The sequence below is a fragment of the Carassius carassius genome, chromosome 24 (assembly GCF_963082965.1).
Source record: "Carassius carassius chromosome 24, fCarCar2.1, whole genome shotgun sequence".
NCBI lineage: Eukaryota > Metazoa > Chordata > Actinopteri > Cypriniformes > Cyprinidae > Carassius > Carassius carassius.
This window is the reverse complement of record NC_081778.1, coordinates 10,969,792-10,985,544: the sequence shown is the minus strand read 5'-3', so window position 1 is coordinate 10,985,544 and position 15,753 is coordinate 10,969,792. Positions and strand designations below refer to the sequence as shown.

The following is a 15,753-nucleotide window of genomic DNA, read 5'->3' as shown; positions in this document are numbered from 1 at the left end:
AAACAAGGCCAAGTATTGACCAATTAACTGAATAATATCAGAGCGCTCAGAGAGATTTAGATACGACAACTGAATGTCTAAATCAGCCAAGATTTTAGAATTTGGCAATCTACTCGGAGCAATCTCAGAGACAGCAACACCTTCTACGGTCTCAGCAGATGGAGCATTCAGTGTAGCCAAGGCCTTGATCTCTGTAGACCCTGTTTGATTACGGTCAAAGTAAGGCTTGAGTAAATTCACATGGCACAAGCGGATTTTCCTTTTACGATCTGGAGTCTTAACCAAGTAGTCACCCTCACCAACTTTCCGATCAATGGTATATGGACCGCTATATTGAGCCTGCAATGCAGAACCCAGTATTGGTAAGAGCACCAGCACTTGGTCTCCTGAACAAAACACCCGATGTTTAGCCTTTCGATTATACCAAGTCTTCATCTTTTCCTGAGCTGCTTTCAAATTCTCTTTGGCCAGTTCACAAGCTCTGCTAAGCCTAAGACGAAAGTTAGACACATAGTCCAAAAGGTTAGTAGGAGTAGAATGCTCAACATCTAACCATTTCTCCTTTACCAATTTCAAGGGCCCCCTCACAGTGTGGCCAAACACAAGTTCAGCTGGACTGAAACCAAGGGATTCCTGAACCACCTCTCTAACTGCAAAGAGGAGTAAAGGAATGCCATCCCAGTCTCTCTCAAACTCTTTGCAGTAGGTCTTCAGCATAGTCTTGAGAGTTTGATGGAATCTCTCAAGCGCACCTTGAGATTCTGGATGATACGCTGATGAAATATTATGCCGAATTGACATCTGCTTCAACACCTGGGAGAAAAGGAGAGACATAAAATTAGACCCTTGATCAGACTGAACAACTCTTGGTAGCCCAAACACTGTGAAAAACTTAATAAGGGCTTTGGAAATAGCAGGGGCTGTGACCTTGCGCAAAGGAACAACTTCAGGAAATCTTGTAGCAGCACACATAATTGTGAGAAGATATTGATTACCTGACTTGGTACGAGAAAGAGGTCCAACACAATCAATCAAGACATGTTCAAATGGCTCTCCAATGGCAGGAATGGGATGTAATGGAGCTGCAGGAATAGACTGGTTGGGTTTGCCTACAACCTGACAAACATGACATGATCTACAATACTGAGCCACATCGGACCTCACCCCAGGCCAGAAGAAATGCCTTAACACACGATCCAAAGTTTTCTTGACCCCCAAATGGCCAGACAGACAATGATCATGGGCAAGACACAATGTCAGATCGATAAACTTCTGGAACCACCACTTGAAACGCACTACTCCAGCCATCCTCACAAGGTATTTTTGGATCTGTCCACTTTCTCATCAAAACCCCATCACTAACAAAATAGCCAGAAACAACATTTGATAGCACTTCGTCAGACACTAAATCTTCAAACATGGATGATAAAGTGGGATCTTGTTTTTGCTCAAGTATTAACTGTTCATGGGATGGAAACATCTTTCCACTCCCTGCCAAGTTCATGTCACCTTGGGCCATGAAAGTATCATAAAGTGGAATCACAGATTGACTGTTGAAAGGTTTGGCTTTAACTTGCCTCTTAGCAGACATAGCACGAGTAGTTGCACAGACAGGAAAAGTTTCTGGGAATGCCAATTCAAGTTCGTCTGGACCATCTGACTTGAGGACAGTAGAGGTTACTTCAGGGACAGCAAGAACTGTCCCACCAGCTAAATCATTCCCTAGAATAAAGGACACCCCATCTATGGGAATCTGGGAACTAAGTGCCACAACAACATTGCCAGAGATTAAATCTGATTGGAGATTAATGTTATGTAAAGGCATAGACAAAAATCCCCCACCAAAACCTTTAACAATTACCTCTGAACCTTGAGCTGACTTTTCATTGAAGGACAAGACATCACATAAAAAAAAAAAAAAAAAAAACAGATTGAAAAGCTCCAGTATCTCTCCAGATCTTGATAGCTTGCCTGTGTTCAGGGTCAGAAGACAGATGCACAAAACCATCCATCAGAAATGATGATGAGCCAGCTAACTCACCTTTCTTGCATGAAACATCAGCAACTGAAGATGTCAATGGAAGGCTTGGCACAGGGCTTACAAAGGCTACAGTCTTTGCAGACTTCTGTTTCTTACTTAGAACAGGACAATCTGCAATAAGATGGCCTGGTCTCTTACAATAAAAACAAGCCCTTTCTGAAATCAAACCGTCAGTAGTCATTTTATTGGAAGGTGATGAGGCAAAGGGCACAGACTCTACAAACCGAGACCTATTGTACTTAATCCGGTCCTGAAACTCAGCTTGTTTGTCACCAAAATGTACCTTATGGGTTAAGACAAACTCATCTGCCAAGATGGCAGCTTGTTCTAAAGTCACTGCCTTCTGCTCATTCAAATAAACAGAAACAGCCTCAGGCAGACAGTTTTTAAATTCCTCAAGCAAAATGAGTTGTCTAAGATGTTCCTTACTTTCCACCCTCTGAGATGTACACCACCGATCAAACAGATTCTCCTTCTGTTTTGCAAATTTAACAAATGTCGTGAGCAAGTTTTTTACAACCTCAAAGCGCTGGTGGTAAGCTTCAGGAACCAGCTCGTATGCCCTCAATATAGCTGCTTTAACCTCATCATAATTAGCACTCTTCTCAAGGCTTAGATCGGAATAAGCTTCCTGAGCTTTACCTACCAAGATACTTTGTAAAAGAAAAGTCCACATAGTTCTAGGCCACTTTGATGTGGTTGCCACACGTTCAAAATTAGAAAAATATCTCTCAACATCTTTCTCAGAAAAAGGAGGTACTAACTTAATATGTCTACCAACATCAAATGGAGAAACATCACCTCTTGGAGTTAAAGCAGCATCTTTTAATTCCAACTCTTTAAGAGACCGTTCATGTGCAAGAAGCATTTCTTTCTCTCTTAATTTTGTATTACCCTCTAGCTGTTTCTCCTGGAAAGCTAGCTTTCGGAGCCTAAGCTCAATTGCAGCTTCAGACAAAGGAGCAGTCATGGATTGTGGGGAAACCTGCTTAACTTTCAAAATACTATTGTCAATCAAAACACTTCTAATGATTTCCTTCACACTATCCTTCAGTCGCTTCTCACTACTTGTGATGGGAATATCATAATGAGAGGACAACTGCAAAAGTTGATCCTTTGTGAAAAACTCAAGTAACTCTTCTGAAGGTTGCTTTAGGAAGTCTTCTAAAGAAGCCATTACTAAACTCAACACTAACTACACTTTAGTAACACTACTTCTTACATAGAAGTTCAGCCAACACAACAGGTCCAACAGCACACAGCTACAAAAATGACAAATAGCAGCAAAAATGCTCTCAAACAAAGCTTTAAACAAAGTAGAACTAACCCAACCACAGAAGATTACTCACCCCAAGCAATCACGAATATCTAAAGGCAATACTGGGCATTAGTCTACACTAAAGTCCACAAAAGGAACTTCACACAACACTGCTAACACACTAAAGTTAGGATCATGGACCAAATAAACATTACAGTTCCTCAAAAAAATGTTTAACTCACCTAGCTCAAGTATTCCTCTTTCACTTCCATCAAAAAGTGAGCATGGTTGCTGAGCTCAAAACACATGAGATCCACCCGGATACCTGCCTAACACTTCTAACTCCTATCTATCTTCTGAGGTGTACCGGGCACGAGGCGACTTTAAAAGCAAAACCTCAGCAACTGTGAACCAATTAATCAATGGTCACAGTTCTGAAATGCTTACCCCCGACAGACAACAAGTCTCCACCCAGAATAACCTCGAAAACAAAAAAGGAAAAATAACAAAAGAGTGAACCGATGGAAGGATCGAATAATCAACCCAGCTGGAAATCTCACCCTTCCTAACCGGGAGAACTCATGCATATACTCAAAAATACTCAAACAACCATACTCACCAAATGATCTCAATCAAAGGGAACAAACGAATACAGTCCCCAAAATATCAAAAGAAAACCAATGCTTTTTACCAACCAAATTGGACGAGCCCCCATTATGTCACAACCCTGGCTCTAGGGATGCAACATAAAGGACACTACAACAAAGTTTGCCAATCAAAATTACGTTTATTTAATATTAAAAGAAAAAGGGGACTGTAGAAGCAGAAACACTACTGCTGCAGTGCTGGCTGCAAGACGAGAGAGAGTGAGAGCATGTGTCCAAGACTTTAAGTGGCTCCCTTCAGGTGGTACCAATTAACCCATTGATTGCAGGTAAGCTACCAGGGAAACTGCAACAAATCACAGATTAGAACACTCCCACATAACAATATATATATATATATATATATATATATATATATATATATATATATATATATATACACACACACATTTTAAGTATGTAATACATTTAAAATATTTATTTTCAGAGCTTTAGAACTATAGTGTATCAGGAGGATGAGTTCAACAGATTTTGTATATTAAATTATGCCCAAACCAGATGTGAATTACATGTTGGGAAAAAAAATTATCTGATCTTTGAACAATGTTATTAGCGCTTAAAAGGTCGTCCCTAAAGCAGAGCTTGGATCCAAAAACACATTTTCCCGTATTTGTGACAACAGCCTGCTGAGAGGAAAAAGGATTGTTCTTTCCCGGGTGGTCACTCGGCTAGATGGAATGAAATTACCACTCCACCATTAGACACTTCTGGAAATATTGGATCAATTCCTGGAACCATGGGAGGAATAGACATCTAATTTGACTCCCATTGATTCTGCTAAGTAATTGGCATTAAACCCACAATGAAATCTTACAGTGTGAGGTAATGGAGACTGGAAACAAACTTTGATCCTTGGAGACAATAATAAATCGTCAGTGTTTAGCGTCCATTGTCTAAAAATTAAATAACATGCCCGACACTGCACCGATGTAGTCATCTGTAAACATGCAATCTATCACAATGTGCATTTATTTGCACCCATACATTAGTTTTACCCCACTTGCATCAATGAAATGAGAGATATCGTTTTATGGATGCAAATGAGCTTGAGAAACCAGAAAAACATATACGCAGAAGATTCCTGAGACAAGAAATAATGCAAATAAACAACAATTTATCTTCTTTAGTAAAGAGTTTACTATGTACATTTTTGAAAGTAGAAACCGGACCACTTATTACTTTTGGCTGAATCTACAGTCAGTTTATTACTAGAAGATCCTGAGATGTGCATGTATGGAAACTCACTGGGCTTTGACATACTGAAACAAACGAGTCACCCTATGAATATCCATGCGGAAAAACTTAGCAAACAGACACATTTAATAAACTGACTCAGTAAGCCCGGTGGGGGTCTATTTAACACTGCTCTGCATATAAACTCAAACAAAATACTGTACAGTGAAAGTTGTTAGGCCTCGAGAATGGATTCACAATAGTAGTTACAATGTAACTACATCATTCGTTACATTGTAATAACACCATATGACAAACATTCATTAAATCACGAAGAACATCCGGGTATGAATGGTTGTAAACACAATCATTCTATATTTTTATTTGTCCCTTTTCTAGAAACATCCAAGCACCTACTAATACGAGTACCATCATTTGGGTCCCTGTGCAAACTAAAAAACAGGAAGTGGAACCTGTGGGATAAAACAGCATTACTAGGACAGAAAGGCCCAGCACATACAGAGTCCCAGTGCTACCGCTACACCAGCGCCGACATTCAGGAGAATTGGTTTCCAGAACAGCCACTTCTCTTTCTTCTTCTCCGAATCGCTTAGTTTCAGCTTCATGTGCTGCACCTTCTGTGCCGTGCTGGCTATCCGCTCCTCGCGGTTCCTCTTGCGTAGACTGGAAGTAATAACAAAATGTGTCTGATTACTTCAGATTTTTTAATAAGCAAAAAAATTAAGTTATTTTCCTGGTATGAGCAGAACTTCATCACTTAACACATGTCCTTTTTCTAGGTGGTGTATCGGTTCGGAACGTTTGTGTACTGAACAAATACAGCATTGTTTTAACCACTGCACAAGAACTTAAACTTACAGTTTTTTATATTGTTACTTTTAGTAACAAAAAAAGTCTCATCTTTCAAATTATGCCCATTTTATTCAGGATATTCACTTTGATGTGGCACGACAGATCGCTGTATAAACACCTCAGTTCAAACGGCAGCGTGATCATCCCTTCCTCTTCTATTACTAGTTTTAATGCAAAATAAACATGAATGAACATCTCATGGCTCGTATAATCTCTCAACCGGTGTGTCAACCAATGAAAGACATTAGTAAAACAGCTTGTAAACAAAATGTCACGGATCGTTTCATTTACCTCAGGCAGCAATCAGTGTCCACAGCTCAATAGTGCACTATAAATGAAATCTAGAGAAGAGCATTTTGCTAAATATTAGACAATACACTCATAACGTTTTACTTTACCTGTTAGATGTCTTATTTAATGTATGTTTAAATAAATCTGTTATCAGAGGCACTGTGTAAATTAATATGTTACAATAAAAAAAAAGTTTTTTATTTTTATTTAGAAGTTAATATAAAAACTATATTATGTGCAATTTATATGTTTGCATATGTTTTTTTTTTAGTTGAGTGTTGATTACTATGTTTCAAAATAAAAGTAGTCTAATTAAATTTAAGTTTGGGGTCTGTTGTTAATTGTAACTCTTTATAGTTTAGATCATAAGCCAAGGTAGATTTTTATCCCTAAGAAAATTGTAATTATAAATGAATTTATTTAAAGAAAGAGCAAGTTTTATAAAAAAAAAAAAAAAAAAAAGTTTTGTTTTCCCCCTGCTGTAGCAAAGCTACCAAACCGTAAAAAACATACAGAACCAGCATATTTGTACTGTTTATATATATATATTTATTTATTTTCTTTTATTTTCTTTTTCAGTGTCACATAATCCTTTTTAATTTCCTTTAATACTATACTTTAATATTTTATATATTATTTTGGTGCAAGAGACATTTATTTTTTTTTTAATTTAAAAATGGTTGTGAGATTTTGTGAAATCCCTGATATAACCCCCCCCCAAGATTCTTCAATGAATAAAAAGTTCAAAAGAATAACATTTATGTAAAATGGAAATATTTGGTTTTCTATCAATTTACTTCATCCTTGCTGAATGAATAAAGTATCTATTTATTTATTATATATATAAAAAAAATTCTAATTGCCACTAAACTTTTGAACCGTAATGGATGCATTACATATAGCTCTTGATCAGCTCAGTACTGCTGTTACAATCAGGGTTGACTGAACTAGATCTAGAACAACTGAATGATCAGCTATCAGTTTCCATTATGAAACATTCCTTTTTTTTCTTTTCTCTTACCTTAATGTTTTTAACTCTGTATGCTCTTCCTGTGGTGAATGTATGCCGTCTTGTTCTCTTCCTGTATCATGTGGCTCTGTACAAGAGTCAGACTGTCCGTTGAGTTTCTCTGAACTCAAGATGGAGCTCTGTGAAGATGAAACCAAATAAGCTTCTGGTTCCTGCCATTCTGTAGGCTGCTTCTGCTGTCAGTGCAAAAAACTTAGGGTTAGACACACATACACATACAAGATTACTATGGTTAATCAAAGTAACACATGTTACAGAGAAAAAATAAAATAATTCTATTTGATTTGGTGAGTAGAAGTAACAAGTAATGCAAAAAAGTATGTAACATTTCTTCACACCGCCATCCAAAAGTTTGGGGTTTTTCATGCTTTTGAATTTGTTTTATAGAAAATACATTAAAAAAAAACATACATATGTTGACATTTTTTATAATTTAACAGCTTTTTTTTTTTTTTTTTTTAATGCAACACTGATTATTACTATACTACTCAAAATCAAATGTAATGATGCAATCCCACCATGCTTGGTACCTGTGGAGCCGAGTCTTCCAGGATGCTCTTTGCTCCCTCCATGACTGCCATATATGAAAATCGAAGCTGATCTGGGGTTTGAATAAGGCCCATTCGATACTCTCTCATATCTATCAAAACCTTCTGTATGTCCACAGAAAAAGGGTCTTTCCTCTTGTCCATCTAAAAATACAAAACAACACTGAAATCTCAGTTCCAAAGTACATTATATTGTACCTGATAATGGGAATCTTCAGGCCCAGGCTAAAAAATTATAACAGTCTCACATAATGAATGTAATAAATGATGACGTGCTATAAAACCTTTAGAATCATTCAGTATTTTGCAACAACAGTCTTACCAATACAAGACAGGTGTCAACCAATGAGAAAGTCCCAGATCTCCCTATTCCTGCACTGCAGTGGACTACCGCAGGTCCGTTCTCTGGCCCCAATGAGCCAGACTCTCGAACCTTGAATAGGAAGTTGAGGAATGATGCTGGAGACTCCGGTACGCCAAAATCAGGCCATGTTGTGTAATGAAAATGGTAGATCTCTCTGGTCTCTCTCGTCTATGAATACAGGACAGAATTCAAACAACATGTCTTGTTTAGAGAAGCATTTAATGATGTAAGAATTTAACATGGCATGCACCTTGCCATTTATAAGTTCTAATAGTCTGATTGTGTAATTCGGTTTGGCCTCCTCAGACACCAGAGTCACCGTAAACCCAGTGTCAATGAAATCCATGTCTCGCTCCTCCTCTGATGGCCAATACTTTGCACATTTCTCCTGTTCAGATTGAACAAAGACAGCAAATAGCATTTGAAAATAATTTATCAATGTTGTAATGTATTGTTTTCTAATAGGCAACCAAATCCATATTACTATTTATCAACATAATACACAATAATGGTAAAACTGTCAGTTTAGATCAACTTAATGCATCCTTGATGAATATGGCCACAAACGGTTTCTTTCTTTTAAATGAAAATGTTACATAAATGTAAAAACAAACATTTGTGTTCACTCACCGAGCCTTTCTCTATAACTCTATTAAGCATAATAACTGCTTTGCAGCGTTGCTCCCAAATCATTTGCCAGAAGTGACCACAAGTGTTCCTCAGTGGGCCCTGCAGAAAAAGAAAAGTATCTGCAATTACATTAGAGAGTGCACAAACAAGCTGGTCAATGCAAAAGAAAAGTAGGTTACATTCAATTACAATCTATGAGACGTTCTCCTTTGTTCGACAAAAAGGCTGTAAAGGATGTTGAAAATGTTTCACGACGCTAAACACAAATGCAATAATAACAGGAGAAACGTGTAAATCAGATTGCTTCGTATATAAGAACCACATGAGACATCAGTGAAATCAGCTAAATGCAAACAGTGGACTTACTTTTTCCATTACTGTCATACCTGTGTCAATATGTACCTTCTCTGGGCCTCCTCCACGGTAATTAGGCTCGCATTTATGTAGTCATTCTCTGAATTTTCTAATCTCACCCGACTGTGATCATCTTAACACAAAAATTCAAGTTATTCAGGGAGAGTGGAAACAAATATTTTGGCATCATGTGTTAAACTGAATCTGGAATCAACATTAAGCTTACAGGAGAAAAAAAATCATTGTAATTCAACTCTTTGTGGCATCTTCTTTTTTGGTTCACAGACAAAAAGTACATTTTGGTGAACTGTCCCTTTAAGGGGAAGTTTACAAAATGAATGAAATCTTGTTAAAATGGTTTACATGGAGGAAACTTACAGGGACTGACATCTCTATATCTATTCCTATTGCGATTTTCTGGGAACTTTGCCACTTTGTAGGGACACTCTTGAGACTGGTTACGGATTTCCTAGAAAGAGATTACAAAATAACAAACATCAGTGTGAAAACCCTTAAAAAATACCTCATACCTGTAAGACCTGTATATAAACGTTTCTTTATATTTTTAAAATGGCAAAAGAAGGAGGGAGAGTTATTAAAATATTAATAAGGAACATACAATATATGCAGGCAAATAAAGGGGGTTTGTATATGTAGAACTGTTCTGGCTGAGTTATAGAGAACTGACAGCTTCGGTTCTTCACTTCTTGGGAAGTGCTCGTCAGTTCTCAGAAACCGTATCAGTACATGGCTGTGTGTCAAAACCTAGCGAGCTCCCTAACTCTGAGTATCATAGGTGCATTCCGCGGGTTTAAAAGGTGGCAGAAATCTGATGGCATTTAGGGTGACAGGACTTAGAGCGAATATAGTGCCATAAAAAAAAAACTAAAACTATTATGAAACCGTGATGTCTTGAAATGCTATCTAGGTAAACGGCTCACAAGTTATTGAGACACAGCCCATGTGTTCACAGGAAGCTGCTCTAATGCACCGCACTGTGACATGACCACTCATGCACTTCACATTGCTTGCATTTACTCAGTGTAAACAAGTTATTTTAACGCATGACTATTCGCTGAATGGTTTAAGTAGTTTTGCTTGTTGACAAGAATGTAAAATAACAATCCGGTTCAGTTTTAAACCATTTCCACTCACGTTCAGGTTTACCGAGCCGACATGATTCACAATGAAAGATTATTTCAGTAAATTCATGTGGACCGTATTTCTCGGTATTACGCGCATGCGCTGTAAAGAAAAGTTTAATTACCCAATTCGTTCTCACGGCCCGAGTACATAGGACTATTAGATAAACATTACAAATCTATCAGCGTACAATGCAGCAGGTGTCCCAGGCGTTCGCCCGAAGAACGGCTCATATTTAATCATTCAGAAAAAACAGTAGGACTTACATTATAAAGGTTTTGCCACTGTCCAGATGAATCGATGTTCTCAAACTCCTGATCCATTTTTTTCCAAAAGCGGGGTTATTCAAATGAGACTCGTTTAAATCAAATGTCGTCTGAGCTTAAATGAGGGGTCACTATTCCATTGTTAAAAATTTTCATGATCCCGTCAAAACGGCAAGAAGAACGGTGCGGTGCGGTGCGATGTTAACCCTCATCAAAGAGGATAAAATTACCAGCACTTGCAGCACCCCCATCGGCTACTTCCGTGTGCCAGAGGAGAGCGAGGACGGCGCCCTCTGTCGACACGAGTCGACATGACTTGCTTGATATTGCCAGGTATTGGTGGAGATTCATTCAAGTGAGTCGACTCTTTTGAATCCTTTCACCATAAAGATTCATTCACTGACTCTTTGTGAAGGTGAAACATCGTCATGCAAATTGATGTCAACTGCACTGTCATAAATAGCACGCTTCGTGTGCTCTTTCGGTCTTGAGGACTTACAATGGCCGCTACGTGCGCGTGTCCCGTTAAGTCCATGACCGTATGGTGTCCTATTTGTCTTTTTAGCTTTCAGAAGTGAGCTCGCGAGCGCCCTTGATGCGCACTTCTGCTGAGCCCGTGAGCCACGCCCTTGGTGGCTAGCCCCTAGAGCACAAGATCCAGGGGGCGTGGTTGGATCAGCATATAGGGGGTGGAGATTTGTGTGTTTAGGGATCAGGGTGTGGATACAGGTAGGTTAGGTTTACTTGGTAAGGTGAGAGGAGTTGGATCCAAGTATAGGTCTCTGCAGGAAAGTAATGGGAGTTACCAGATCAGGGTGTTTTTACACCATGATACCTGATTGGCTGACGTCATAGTGATGTTAGATTTAGGGGTGGGGTTGGTAAGGGGGATCATTTTGATTGCATGATTTCGAAACACCCAGCAGTTTGAAAACACCCACACGGTGATAAACGCCCACTTTTGCTCTGCAGAGACCTAAGTCTAGTTGGATCTGGATCCAACCACGCCCCTTCAATCTTGTGTTCTGCAAAGGACCAGCTTCTCAGCTATGCAGCCGACAGTCAAAGCAGCATTACATCACGAAAGGGAGACTCAGAGGAATGCCCTGTTCAATGTGTCTTTGTGCTTGACCAATTGACTACTTCTATGAGGCATTTCCTGTTTTTGGTCATAGTGGTCAAGTGAGCATGAAGACAATAAGTGTGAGTTGAACTTTTCATTATCTGATGGAACACACTTATAGTGTTGAAAAAATGCAAATGTTTACAGAACTTAATTTTTTATTTTCAATACGTATTCATTGTCATAAGTAATTGTGAAGGGTCATGCTTGTCAAGCATATATGTGGTTTATTTTTGGTTTATTTTTTCTTGGTTAAAAATTGTGGAGACGTCCTTAATGTAATATACATGATATGTACACAAACTTTTACATCGTGGAAATGGCTTATTCTTTCTTCAACACTTGAACTTTTTTTAACACATCATAGGATTTCACAGGATAATTTCAGATGAATGTGAAAATAATTTGCTGAAAGCATTTATCTTTAAAAATCTGTAAAATTTCATTCTTAGAATTTCTATATGTGTTGCCACCTAACCTTATGCTTATAATATTTGTATAATAGTTGTTTTATTATCCATACCACAACAATGAATGTCTTTTTTAGAAAGTGTATGTCTTTATTTTATAGTAAAACCTTTTATTTTTATTCATAAATTATTAATAAAACAAATAATTTAATTACAAAAATATAAATAATTGTGTCTGGCAGCTTGAAAATGTGATTTACTGGGGTCTTAAAAAGTTAAACATTTACTGATCTATATACACTTGACTCTCAGTACACCATAGTTATACAAGTGAACTAAATACATTAATTTCAATTCAAATGGATGGAAACGGATAGAAAGGATTTGGGCTTGAAATAATCCTTATCCTCTGGCTCCCTCTAACGGGCAACGTTAATATCAAAGCTTGAACCCTATTTATAGGATCATACTTAATGGATCCAGTAAATAATTAAATGTCAGCGGTAAACATTTATAATACAACTACAGTACAGTTTAAATTTATGAAATATAAATGTACTATAAGGTTAAAGGTTAGATGTAGTTCAATTTACAGTATATATGGCGGTTTTATTCTATAGCATATTATTATTATTATGAATAGCCTAAAAAAATTGAGTATGAGTATAAAATCGTATTAATGCAATTACTATGAATAAAATAGCATATTGTATGTCTGTAAACACAGACACATACATATATTTCATAAATTGTAAAATAATAGTCAATAAAATACAAAATACGAAAAATGTAAATGTAATGTAAGACTCACTTACGATTTGTGACCCTGGGCCAAAAAAGTTGTAAGTGTCAATTTTCCGAAATTGAGATTTAAACACCACCTGAAAGCTGAATAAATAAGCTTTCCACTGATGTATGGTTTGTTACGATAGGGCAATATTTGGCCGAGATAACTATTTGAAAATCTGGAATCTGAGGGTGCAAATAAATAAATAAATAAATAAATAGAGAAAATCGCCTTTAAACTTGTCCAACTGAAATCCTTAGCAAGGCATATTACTAATCAAAAACGAACTTTTGATACATTTATGGTAGGAAATTTAATAAATATCTTCATGGAACATTATCTTTAAGGATATCCTAATGATTTTTGGCATAAAAGAAAAATAATTTTGACCCATACGAAGCATTTTTGGCTATTACTACAAATATGCCTATGTTACTTATGGCTGCTTTTGGGGTCCATGCAGGGTAACATTAAGATTAGAACATAAACTTCATAATAATCATGTAAACTTTACATTATTTCTTAAGTCACATCAGTGGCGGATCTAGAAAATTTTGCATGGGGGGGCAAAGGGGTGGCAAGAGGTCTTGGCAGGGTGGCAGGGGTACATGGAATCCCTATATATGAATTGCTTTAAAAAAAAAACACACAAAAACACTTTTAAACTACAGTAGTTATTGTTTAATCATGCCCTTACACACTACAACGTTTTTTAATTCACAACACACACACCAGTTATGTTTAGACTACTTAATTCTATTGTATTTGTTATTTCCCCAGTTGTAACCTGGTTTCATTGCTGTGATATCTGAGAGGAATTGGATTTAATAGGACTGCTTAGGCTTAGCTAATCAAATGATCGATCTCCTAACTGGCACTGTATTGTGTGTTGTAACGTAACAGCCCAAACTAAAATTGAGTATTTTTATTTAAAGTAATTAATTAATTATTAAAGCGATTTAAGGGAATAAAGAAAAAGAAAGGCTTGTTGTATTAGTGAAATAATTGTAACTATTTGCAACTAATATTTTATTTTTAATTTACATAAATGAATCAAGGAAATTATAGCATATTTTCAATTCAAAAAGGCAAAATTTAATTAATAAATAAAAAAAGTTGAACTTTTCTATTGTAAAACAGTCAAATATTAAATTATCTACTTACATTTTACCAGGCATTTGTTAACTTATTTAATAATTTTGACATTGATGAGCTAGACTGCTGAACTTTTAGTCTTCCTAACAACAAACAGAGCGTTGCGTAATGTAGTGCATCAGAGCAGCATCAATAATAATATCAAGTGAATCTCTTATCTGCATCTTAAGTTTATTGCCAATAATAATGACAGGTTTGCGAACGTGAACTCGGTGAGCTCGCGCAAAACACATCTTCAGCACAGCGACTCATTTAAACGCCTCTGATTGGCCGATGTGATCAACAGACATGTCTGTGATTGGCTACAATGCTCAACGTTGCAAAAGCACGTCAAAAGTACCTTTAATGCAAAGGGAAAAATATAAATAAAAATGTAATATGCACTGTTCATGATTAGTTAATCGCGGCCGCTGTAATCTTATTCACATTTGTTTTTCTGATGAATTGTTTTGCTCTGTGAGAAAGACAATTTAACAAAATATTCGGGGCTTTACTAAAAACTTTCGGGGCTTAAGCCCCATTAGCCCAGCCCTAGCGCTGCCCCTCAATATTTTATATTTTTATTAAGCTGTTCTTGTCTTTACTAAAATCAAAATCAGGCTAATCAAAGAGAAGAGTGCTCTTACAAATCACGAGGGAGCGATTTGACCGCTGATTTTGCCTAACGTAATAGACTCGCTGTTTTTGCTGATGCTGAATCGTCTTTAGCATACAATACATTCATTACAAATTTAACTTTAAGTTAAACGTGTGTTTAAACTACACCTGGGGAAACTCACTTCACCTTCAGAGGATCTGTCCGGGGCAGCTCAGTCTCTGGTTGCAGGGCCACCGCACCGAAGCAGACTCGCTGTGTGTATGAGCCAGACTGAGCGAACGCCGCTCTGCACGTTTGAATCAGGGACGTAACTAAGTATTTGAGGGGCAGGGGGGAACGGCGAATAATACATTTAAAATTAAAAATTAAATTGTTCACTTTTGGTAAATGTATTGGACATAGTGGTGGGTTGTTTTTGTAAGTACAGTTTTTGGATCATTAAAGTTAGGGGGGCAGCTGGGGGGGCAAGGCTCTAGAGTGGGGGGGGGGGGGGGGGCACCTGCCCCCCCTTGCCCCCCTGTAGATCCGCCCATGAAGTCACATTTAGTTTACATAGATTTTATCGATAGCTATTAATAGTCTGACTTTGGTGGCTAATAATGTCAAAATAATGTTATAATGACAAAATAAAACCAAAAACAACTTTTCATACTTACATGCGAAAGGTGATTTCCCGAGAAATAATTAGGATTTTACGACGATTTGTAAAACCTCAAAATAGTGAGGGAAACAGTGATCTTTTCTGTAGACCACTTCATTCGAGTTGCCCTGACCATTATGGCGGCGTCCGGTCCAGCGGCCAATGAGGTGTCCAAAGTCTCTCGCACTTCTAATATGGCCAATTTGATCACGCCAAATTTCATTCAAACTCAAAACAGACCAAACACTGAATTGAGAAATTCAGAAAGAAAGCATGCTAAAAAACTTTATAAGGCAGGAATAAGCGAGTCAGAGTGGAAGTGAGTGAAAATCATTTGTTCGATTTAAAGATTATTTTTTTAATTTAATTAGTCTACACCGATTCGTTCACAAATGAAACGCTAC

The 15,753-nt window shown here is 37.4% G+C and overlaps 1 protein-coding gene across 1 annotated transcript; it reads right to left on the bottom strand.

Moving 5' to 3' along the window:
- Positions 1-5,077: 5,077 nt before the first annotated feature.
- LOC132102787 (tyrosine-protein phosphatase non-receptor type 2-like) lies at positions 5,078-11,210 on the bottom strand. Its single transcript, XM_059507434.1, has 9 exons — positions 10,637-11,210; positions 9,606-9,696; positions 9,260-9,360; positions 8,874-8,972; positions 8,494-8,631; positions 8,202-8,411; positions 7,850-8,023; positions 7,323-7,507; positions 5,078-5,821 (listed from the first exon to the last, which is right to left on the bottom strand). The coding sequence occupies exons 1-9, from the start codon at positions 10,691-10,693 to the stop codon at positions 5,632-5,634; spliced, it is 1,245 nt and encodes a 414-aa protein (XP_059363417.1). The 5' UTR covers positions 10,694-11,210; the 3' UTR covers positions 5,078-5,631.
- Between the last annotated feature and the right edge of the window lie 4,543 nt (positions 11,211-15,753).

Bases quoted from the DNA above. Each gene is read 5' to 3' on its own strand.
- LOC132102787 (XM_059507434.1), bottom strand. From the start codon at position 10,693: ATGGATCAGGAGTTTGAGAACATCGATTCATCTGGACAGTGGCAAAAC. The intron at 9,361-9,605 runs GTAAGTTTCCTC...TTTTGTGTTAAG, and splicing joins ATATAGAGATGTCAGTCCCT to ATGATCACAGTCGGGTGAGA. The intron at 8,632-8,873 runs GTGAGTGAACAC...CAATCTGAACAG, and splicing joins GAGTTATAGAGAAAGGCTCG to GAGAAATGTGCAAAGTATTG.